The sequence below is a fragment of a genome, unplaced genomic scaffold, assembly GCF_019419815.1.
Source record: "Pyrus x bretschneideri cultivar Hongxiangsu unplaced genomic scaffold, Pyrus_bretschneideri_v1 Contig1, whole genome shotgun sequence".
NCBI lineage: Eukaryota > Viridiplantae > Streptophyta > Magnoliopsida > Rosales > Rosaceae > Pyrus > Pyrus x bretschneideri.
In genome coordinates this window covers 16,573,036-16,582,849 of record NW_025999390.1, presented here as the reverse complement: position 1 = coordinate 16,582,849, position 9,814 = coordinate 16,573,036, and the positions used below count along the sequence as shown (strand labels likewise).

Sequence of the window (9,814 nt, the reverse complement as noted above, 5' to 3'; positions counted from 1 at the left end):
TGTAAACCAGTCCACTGCCTTGGTGCAGTACGATGCTCTCGACGACCATTAAAAGTGATGGTTTGCCTTCGAAACCTATGATTATCTTCAAGAAATCGTCGATGCCCCATATAACAAATCTTGCGACTCGCTGGCAAGTAAATAGATTCTTTATCATGCATGCAATGTGGACAAGCTTTATAACCATGTGTACTCCATCCTGACAACATTCCATAAGTCGGAAAATCACTTATGGTCCATAACACGGCAGCCTTCATCGTAAAACTTTGGTTGGAAAACGCATCATAAGTGGGAATGCCCACCTCCCACAACTCATTCAGCTCGTCAATCAATGGACGCATGTATACATCAATCTCTTTACCAGGACTGCGCGGTCCTGGTATTAACAAAGACAATAACAAATTTGGTTGCTTCATGCACATCCAAGGTGGCAAATTATAAACAGAAAGCACCACAGGCCATGTGCTATGATCATTCCTCATTTTCCCAAAAGGATTAAATCCATCACTGGCTAACCCTAATCAGACATTTCGAATTTCTGACGCAAAATCCGGATATAAATTATCCAAATGCTTCCATGCGGGAGAATCTGAAGGATGTCTCATAAACTCATCCTTAGGACATTCAGTTGCATGCCATCTCATATGTTCAGCCATATGCTTCGACATAAAAAAGCGTTGCAATCGTGGTTTTAAAGGAAAATACCACATAACCTTAGCTGCGACCTTTTTCCTCGAGCTATCCTCTGCATTGGTAATTTTATATCTTGATTTACCACAAACTGAGCACACGGTCAAATCTGAAGTATCTTTCCAATAGATCATGCAATCATTGGGACATGCATCAATTTTCACATACGACAGCCCCAAGTCATTTATAAGTTTTTTTGCTTTATAATAGGATTCAGGCAAACAATCCCCTTCAGGCAACATTCTTTTAATTAACTCCAGTAAAGTGGTGAAGATCTCGTCAGGCATTCCCGCTAAACACTTGATCTGATACAATCTTACAACTGCTTCCAATTTCTTAAACTCCTTACAACCTGGCCACAAATCTTGATCTGCCTCTTCAAGCAACTTAAAAAAAGTCTGCACCTCTTCTGGACGCCCTTCCCCAATAGGGGGTTCAGTAGATGGCCCAACACCTTCTTCTGTTAATGGTTGGACAAATACATCATTAAGAAAATCATGCATGCCAATCACCTCATCTCCTGTTTCTTCTTCTCCAATTCCCACATTTTGCTCTCCAATGTTTTGCTCGCCATGATGTCGCCAACAAGCGTTTTTATAATCTTTATCCATATCATACAATATGAGATGTTCAACAATGGTGTTCCTAACAAAAGAATATCGATTACAACATCTTTTGCAAGGACATCTAAACTTATCAGGACCAACACCATTTGCAACTGCTTGATCCAAAAACAAATTAATTCCAGTTGTATACGCTTCAAAATTTCGGGGTATTGTCAACCAACTCTTGTCCATATTTTACCACTTTACGAAGGTAAAATATTACGTTGACACTAAGATGCCTACAATCTTTCAATCCCTATCATGTAGGCATAACTATCAAAATTTTCAATTTCTATCTTTCACCCCTCGAACTCTATCACGATTGCAATCTTTTAATTTTCAACACCTATTATAGTAAAAACAAATTAAAATAACAACAAAAAGTTGTCAAAATTATGCTCATCTAATCCATTCTAATAAATAACAACCAAAAGTTATCAAACTTATCAAAATAACAACAAATTCAAATAACAATTAGAGTGCAAAAAAAATTAATTAATATATTCTTATATTCCTAAATATTATAAGTTTAGGTTATATTCTTATATGAAAGGTTATATTCTTATATGAAAGGATATTCTTATATTATAAGTTTAGGTTATATTCTTATGAAAGGTTATATTCTTATATTCTTATATTCCTAAATATTATAAGTTTAGCTTATATTCTTATTAGAGTGCAAAAAAAAAAAAAAATTAACATAATATATTATAATATTACTCAATATTATAAGTTTATGTTATATTTAATATTGTTAATTTAACATAAATGCTTATAAATATTATTCATTCCATCTTCTCATAACAATTCAAATTATGTTCATCTAATCCATTCTAGTAAATAACAACAAAAAATTATCAAAATAACAACAAATTAAAATAACAATTAGAGTGCAAAAAATAAAAAAAAATTAACATAATATATTCTTATATTACTCAATATTATAAGTTTATGTTATATTTAATATTGTTAATTTAACATAAATGCTTATAAATATTATTCATTCCATCTTCTCATAACAATTCAAATTATGTTCATCTAATCCATTCTAGTAAATAACAACAAAAAATTATCAAAATAACAACAAATTAAAATAACAATTAGAGTGCAAAAAAAAAAAAAAATTAACATATTGTATTCTTATATTACTCAATATTATAAGTTTATGTTATATTTAATATTGTTAATTTAACATAAATGCTTATAAATATTATTCATTCCATTTTCTCATAACAATTCAAATTATGTTCATCTAATCCATTCTAGTAAATAACAACAAAATATTATCAAAATAACAACAAATTAAAATAACACTTAGAGTGCAAAAAAAAAAAATTAACATAATATATTCTTATATTACTCAATATTATAAGTTTATGTTATATTTAATATTGTTAATTTAACATAAATGCTTATAAATATTATTCATTCCATTTTCTCATAACAATTCAAATTATGTTCATCTAATTCATTCTAGTAAATAACAACAAAAAATTATCAAAATAACAACAAATTAAAATAACAATTAGAGTGAAAAAAAATTAATTAATTCGACTAAATTTTTATTAATTTAACAAAAATAGTAGAATTTTATCTAAGTGCTTAAATTATAATTTTTAAATAAATAAACTTGTGTATTATACAATTTAAAAATTAAAGAAGTTAGGGATACAAACCTGATTTGTTGAAGAATTTCGACGTCAACAATTCTTTATGTACTCAACCAACTCCAATAACTTTCCTACAAAAATAAATTGTAACTAAAAATTAAACATAAGAGGAGAAAATAAAAATATTATAAGCAAGAAAAACTTACTGTTGTGAAGAGGAACAAATGAATTTTGAAAACCAAAGGAGAAAGCTGAAAGAGAGAACAGAGGAACAAATGAAGTTTGCAAACCAAAGGAGAAAGCTGAAAGAGGAACACGGGAGACTTTGTAAAGGTTGGAAGAACGAATAAGAAAAGTGCAAGAGAAGAAAAAGAAAACACGGGGGAGAGGGTATAAAGAGCAACAATGTGTCGCTTACAACCGACACTGGTTTTCAAAATATATGTCGCTCAAAACCGACGCAGGATTTAAAATATTAAAAACAAGAATTAGTGTCGCCTAGAAGCGACACCCATAGTTTATGTCGCTTAAAAGCGACACTATTTTATTTAAAGCGACGCCATTGCTTAAAAATATTAAAATATATGTCGGTTATAAGCGACACTAAATTTTTACGTCGGTTTAAAAGCGACATAGAAATTTTATGACGCTTATAAGCGACACTAAATACGACGTCATCTTCAGTGAGTGTCGCAAATCTCTTTTTCGCCACTATATAATATTAAACCGACGCAAGAAGTGACACTATTAGGTCATTTTGTAGTAGTGTTTCTATTGGATATATATGCTAATCTTCTATTTATGCTAATTATAGTTGGGTGTCTGGGACAATAAATATCTGGTGGTTGTGGTTGAAAAGGTCTACAAGGACAATAATATCTGTTGTTCATACAAAATAAACAAATATGATATCAGTTGTATCACTAACTTCCATCCTCAAGGTACTTTACTATTCTAATTATACTATTAAAATGCTAAACTTGGTTTTGATACCAGATTCGCATAGCAGGCACAGTTAAATAGTCGGATGACCATTATAACAACTAGACATAAAACCTTGCACATGGAACTCGACATGTTTCAGCATGACGACCACTTATAGTACAAGTATAAGGCCTTAACGGCTGAACTCAGAGGTATGAAGAACTCAGAGGTATGAAGAACTCAGAGGTACCCTAGTTAATGTCCAGTTATTTGTATGGCAATCATTCAACTATAACAGAGTGCTCGAACAAAGTATGATTGTCAGTTTAGCAGGTTAATAATATAACTACAATAGTATTTCCTTATTTTGGACTAGAAGTCTAATTAAACAAACACACTAAAGAAAGAAAAGAAAACTTACTTAAAACTTGAAGATTGCTTGAATATGTACACTTGAACTTTTATTGATATATAGAATGTTTACAAAGATAGTTGTTTACAAGAAAGTGTTTATAATGATTCTATGAAGACTACAGATGCTTGAGAGTATGAAGATGGTGTAAGTATATGGCGAGAGTAGGGTGTTCAAATGTTGAGATGATGTATTATTTTGATGTTGAGCTCTTTTTATGTTGAGGTGTATTTACAATGAATAGAACTCCACTTATATATACTGAATGAGGCTATAATGGTATAAAATTTTACAAATGGATGGTGTGGACATCTCCTTGGTATTTGTCACTTTGCTTCTACTGTTAATGAAAATATTAAAACTGTTTCTGAAAACGTGTCTGACTTTTGCTTTGTTTGATAAATGCATGTAAATTTGCTTGTCTCCTTTTGCTTTGCAAGTGAACTTGCTTGTCTCCTTTTGTTTTGCATGTGAACCTGCTGCATAGGTTTTTCTCTTGGAACTCTTATATTTGCTTTGATGAAGAGCATGTGATTTCTGATGGATGTTGGAGATTGTGATACTTTTGGTTTTTTCTGTCAGAAGGTTTTCAAGGGCAACATTGCCATTTTTGAAATTATTTGTCCTTAAGATTAAATGAAAGTTTTCTAGAGTGTTTCCATTAGTTTTCCCATTTTTAAATCATCCTTTCAATATCAACTAGATAAAAAACCAATCAAATTAGAAAAATGTTTAACGACTCGATTAATGTTGTAAAAAATTTCAATGTTAGATGACTAAATCATTTTGGATTTAGTTAATTGTTTGAAGAAATGATCTTTGTCAAGGAGAATTGCTATCCACTATTGGTGGTGGGTTGCTAAATGATTTTTAAAGAGTGACCTAAAACATAAACTGTCTAGATCATCCGACATTAAATGATAAAAAAAAAGAACGGAAAAAGTAGAAGGGGAACTTCAAAAAGTTGCCAGCATGTCATTAGATAATACCAAACATTGATTAACTTGAACTTGACAAGATTGTACCCTTTTTATATGATAAAGATGAAGCATTGGATAGTTTAAGAATAATTAAGTTTCTCATTAGGTTTTTTTCCAATTAGATTATGACAAATGCTTGTTGGATTAGTGGATATACGCACAGCATAAAAGGGTTATGGAAATTTTTTTTTTTGGTTGGACATTTTCTTTCTTGGCTGTAAACATTCCTAATTCCCCACTAAATCTTAACAATACAGAACAAATTGGACAAGGATTGTCTACCATCCCACTTCTGGTGTCTTTCTGTTTGTGTGGTTACGGTTAAGTCACGTTAACATTTTATATTACTATTCATTTTTGTCTTATTATCTCTATAAAAAAACAATATAAAATCTTGATATGACTTAACCGTAACTACACAAAACAGGAGGGCATCTGAAGTTAGAGGATAGACAATTTTTGTCCGAACAAATTATATAAATTTAAATCAATTAAAAAAGGTAGAACATAATCGCCACGTGTACGAAATCTGTTGCTCCAGCAGGTACGAGTTACGACACACCTGATTCCCTCCATTAAAATTTACAGCTCACAATTTCAATGTTTTTTGTTTTTACGGACTATTAAAAACCACCCCCGAAACGTGTAAAGCGCCAAAAAAGCGCATCGGATCCGTTTCGAGCGAGCAAAAAACCGAAAATCATTTGCTCTGCTCTGCTCTGCTGGGCCGGCGCCGATCGGAGCTCCGCGGTGGAGGTACTGACGTGGGAAAGGAGAAGGCGGTGGCGGCGATGAGAAGCCGATCTTGGAGGGCCTCGAAGTAGAGACCCCAAGTCGGAGAACGGCATGGTCGGCTGCTGCTGAGAGCTTGGCCGTTGTTCTCCGATTTGCGATACCGGGACGTTCTAGAAGCTTCTCTTCCGCCTGCCGCCTGCCTTCGCCTTGTGAAATAGCTGCTGTGAGCTTTCGAGCTGGTTCAACAGGTTGGCTGGCTCTTTGTTTTTCCCCAATTTTTTTATTATTTAATTTACAGATCGCCGAAAGTTTGACACTTTCGGTGGCAAAATATAAAAATTAGATTATTTTTTCAATTATTTGTTTGACAAAATTGATGGGTTTTGCTTTCTTCTAAAAATTACAGATTTTTATGTGTAGACATTTTTTATGGGGTTTGAAGAAGTTAGGAAATAGAGGAGAGAAATATGTTTGGAATCGAAAAGATTTAAAAATTTGGGTGTGAAGAGGAATTATGTTGTTTATCATAAGATTTCTCTTGAATGTAGCGACTTTTAGTGCCAAACTGTGGCCGATTTGCTCACATTTTGAATTTGAATCGAATTAAGGATAATGGGTTTATATTCATGTACTCGGTGGTTACTTTCCAGTATCGAATTTGCGTGATTGTTAAGATTTTGGTCTCAAAATCCTTTTAAAGGTCTTTGACTCGTTGGTTTGGTGTTATGATTGATATGCTATGTGTAGATGTCGTTCAAAGGCATTGTTCGTGAGCTGCGGGAGATGAAAGATGGGATTGGGAGCATGTCAAGGCGAGTTGGTGAACGGAAGCATTGGCGTAGTCGGACTTTGTCGCATATTGCTCCTGATATGGCTCCAACCCCGCCAACTAATGTGATTCAGCAGGGTCAGTGGGCTAACTTGCCTCCGGAATTGCTTCGGGACATAATTCAGAGGGTAGAAGAAAGTGAAACATCGTGGCCTGCTCGAGCTGTCGTTGTTTTTTGTGGTTCAGTTTGTAAGTCATGGAGGGGCATTACGAGGGATATAGTCAAAACTCCCGAGCAATGTGGAAGGCTCACATTTCCAATCTCATTGAAGCAGGTGTTGCTTTATCCTAATTCCTCTTAAGTTTGTGTTTACTTGTACTGAGTGGCTCCTCTGAAATAGTGTTATTTGTGGTGTGCTTTGTGTAGCCGGGACCTCGCCAATCTCCAATGCAGTGCTTCATTCGAAGGGATAGAGAAACTTCCACATATTATATTTACTATGGTCTGGTGCCATGTAAGTCATGTTCTTATTATGGAAAATGTAACTCTGTTTTTTTTATTGCACTGCACATTGGGTTAGTTATATTGTAAGTTTCTGTCAATCTTAGGAGATGAATATAGCATTTTTAGAGATATCTTATTTTGCTTCTTTAACATTCTCATTATTTGATGAAAAGAAAATGTATCAGATGCTACCTGGTGTTCACTTATATTATTGAATTGACAGCTGAGGGTGAGAAAGATAAATTATTGTTAGCAGCCAAAAGGATCAGAAGGGCAACAAGCACAGTGTTCGTTATATCTTTGGTTTCAGATGATTTTTCTCGAGCCAGCAGTACATATGTTGGAAAATTGAGGTAAGTGTGCTCTACTATGCTTGCAAATATTTCAATCAAGTTATTCTTGTTTATGTTCCCGCAACTCATTCAACAATTGTTTTGCCAGGTCCAACTTTTTGGGTACCAAGTTCACCGTATATGACAGCCAGCTTCCATGTGATGCAGTACCCCCACCAAATAACCGATCATCTCAAAGGTTCCATTCTAAGCAGGTGTCTCCAAGAGTACCAGCGTGTAACTACAGCGTTGGCACCATCTCTTACGAGCTCAATATTCTTCGCACAAGAGGTCCAAGGAGAATGCATTGTGCTATGCACTCCATTCCTGTCTCTTCCATTCAGGACGGGGGCACTGCCCCAACACCAACATCGTTCCCACAAGCCTATGACAAGCAATTTGCTCTCTCACCAAGTTCAAAAGAAAAGGATCTGATCAGAGAGTTCAGCTCTACAGCCCTCTCGGAGCCAAATGTCTCAGCCCCAGGTGCAGAGCCACTGGTTTTGAAAAACAAGTCTCCTCGGTGGCATGAGCAGCTACAATGCTGGTGCCTTAACTTTAGAGGGCGTGTTACAGTGGCTTCCGTTAAAAATTTCCAGCTTGTGGCAGCTGTTGATCCGTCCCACAACGTTTCGGCTGAAGAGCAAGAGAGGGTAATCCTACAGTTTGGAAAGATTGGAAAAGACATCTTCACCTTGGATTATTGCTACCCGCTGTCCTGTTTCCAAGCATTTGCGATCTGCTTAAGCAGCTTCGACACCAAGCCAGCTTGTGAATGAAACACTTGGTTGTAGAACATGATCAATATTTGCTGAATTTTGTTCTTTAATTTCGAACCATATGCATGTTCTACGTACAAGATCTTCATGCTCGATCATGTAATTCTGAAAATCACGGCTATTTCAATGAATTCACTTTTCGCATGGCTGCCAGTCCAGAATTTGTCTTGTAAGCTGTTTTTTGTGGTGCAACTGAATCTAAATTAACACGAAGTTGAATGAAAATTACCCGTATATAGGGGTTGCAGTACGATCCATGGGCCAAGCATCCATACTCCATAGGGAAGAGCCCATCACTTGACACATCATGTTGTATCAAAACGGGGCAAAATAATTTGGTATATCTAGCCATTTTGTGTAAGATGCTGATGAACCAATTTTGAAATTTCTACATTCTGGTCCTTGTGAAACAGTAACGACATGTGTACCCATTACATCACATGATGAGAGCTGTAGATACAAATGATGTAAGTATCTTTTCATGCTTATATGATGGATTTTAAACGTAATAATTGAGTGACGGATTTTCAACTAATGATGAGGGAAATCTAGCAAAACGATATGCTTAAAAAGTAGGAGATCTAAAGTAAATTCGCAGTTGAAAAGGATGAGAAAAGAGATTGGGTAATACGAGCCATGCGCGGCACTTTAGGTGACACATGCTTCATTTTGTAAACGACATGGATTCTTGCTTTATTACAAGGTTTTGGCATCTCATAAGTAGTATTATGTAAAAGCTAATTACTTATTGATCAAGTCAAAGTGTTGACAAAAGTTTCCCTAACAAACATTAATGCACATAAAATTTCAAAACTCAAAAATTGTTTAATAAATTGTACATCACCACCATATCTATCAATTGAAAAACTAACAAAAAGGTTTCAACAATTGATCTACTATTCCAAACGTTTCTTTAAGCATATCATCATCATTCATCAAACAAATCAATCAAATCGGATGCAAGCTTACCTCATCGTCATGTCTTTGAACTATTGTTTGGACCCAATATTACACGCTCGATCAATGTGCAATTGAGGCCGTTGAATGAATTAACGAGTTGGTAGAAAGTTTAGAAATTAGGTTGCAAGTTTCGACTAAGCTACATAATGAACAACTTAATTCGTCATCTATGAAATTCGAATCTAATACCTTTCACACTTACAAGTGAAGAAGAATATCATTCCGTAGTACTGAATGATAGTGAGTTGGAATTGCTTAAAAGATTAGGGTTGGATTGTGGCTCGGTCAAGTCCCAAACAAAGTAGGACATGTTGGAGGGTCATGATAGGTTTTGATAAGATTTGAATTAAATTGCTTAAGGAACATTCGTGTCTAGATAAAGAATGAATTAATTATATAAAATTACTAGATTCAGAATCTTAGTTCAACTCAAAGAGGGTGAGATACAATGGTGATAGAGTTTTAGTGAAAAATGATTTGTGAAAGGACAATAAGAAACAAGAAGAAAAAAAA

The 9,814-nt window shown here is 34.5% G+C and overlaps 1 protein-coding gene and 1 long non-coding RNA gene across 2 annotated transcripts; one reads left to right on the top strand and one right to left on the bottom strand.

The window, feature by feature from the left end:
- Positions 1-924: 924 nt before the first annotated feature.
- On the bottom strand, positions 925-3,185 carry LOC125479661. The gene is made up of 3 exons (XR_007260151.1): positions 3,112-3,185; positions 2,972-3,036; positions 925-1,641 (listed from the first exon to the last, which is right to left on the bottom strand). It is a non-coding gene; the product is annotated as an uncharacterized LOC125479661 (long non-coding RNA).
- Positions 3,186-5,969: 2,784 nt separating this feature from the next.
- LOC103960845 (tubby-like F-box protein 5) lies at positions 5,970-8,485 on the top strand. Its single transcript, XM_009373336.3, has 5 exons — positions 5,970-6,204; positions 6,704-7,060; positions 7,153-7,240; positions 7,454-7,583; positions 7,672-8,485. Exons 2-5 carry the CDS (start codon positions 6,704-6,706, stop codon positions 8,339-8,341), a joined length of 1,245 nt encoding a protein of 414 aa, XP_009371611.2. The 5' UTR covers positions 5,970-6,204; the 3' UTR covers positions 8,342-8,485.
- The last annotated feature ends 1,329 nt before the right edge of the window (positions 8,486-9,814 follow it).

Bases quoted from the DNA above. Each gene is read 5' to 3' on its own strand.
- LOC103960845 (XM_009373336.3), top strand. From the start codon at position 6,704: ATGTCGTTCAAAGGCATTGTTCGTGAGCTGCGGGAGATGAAAGATGGG. The intron at 7,061-7,152 runs GTGTTGCTTTAT...TGCTTTGTGTAG, and splicing joins TTCCAATCTCATTGAAGCAG to CCGGGACCTCGCCAATCTCC. The intron at 7,584-7,671 runs GTAAGTGTGCTC...TTGTTTTGCCAG, and splicing joins ACATATGTTGGAAAATTGAG to GTCCAACTTTTTGGGTACCA.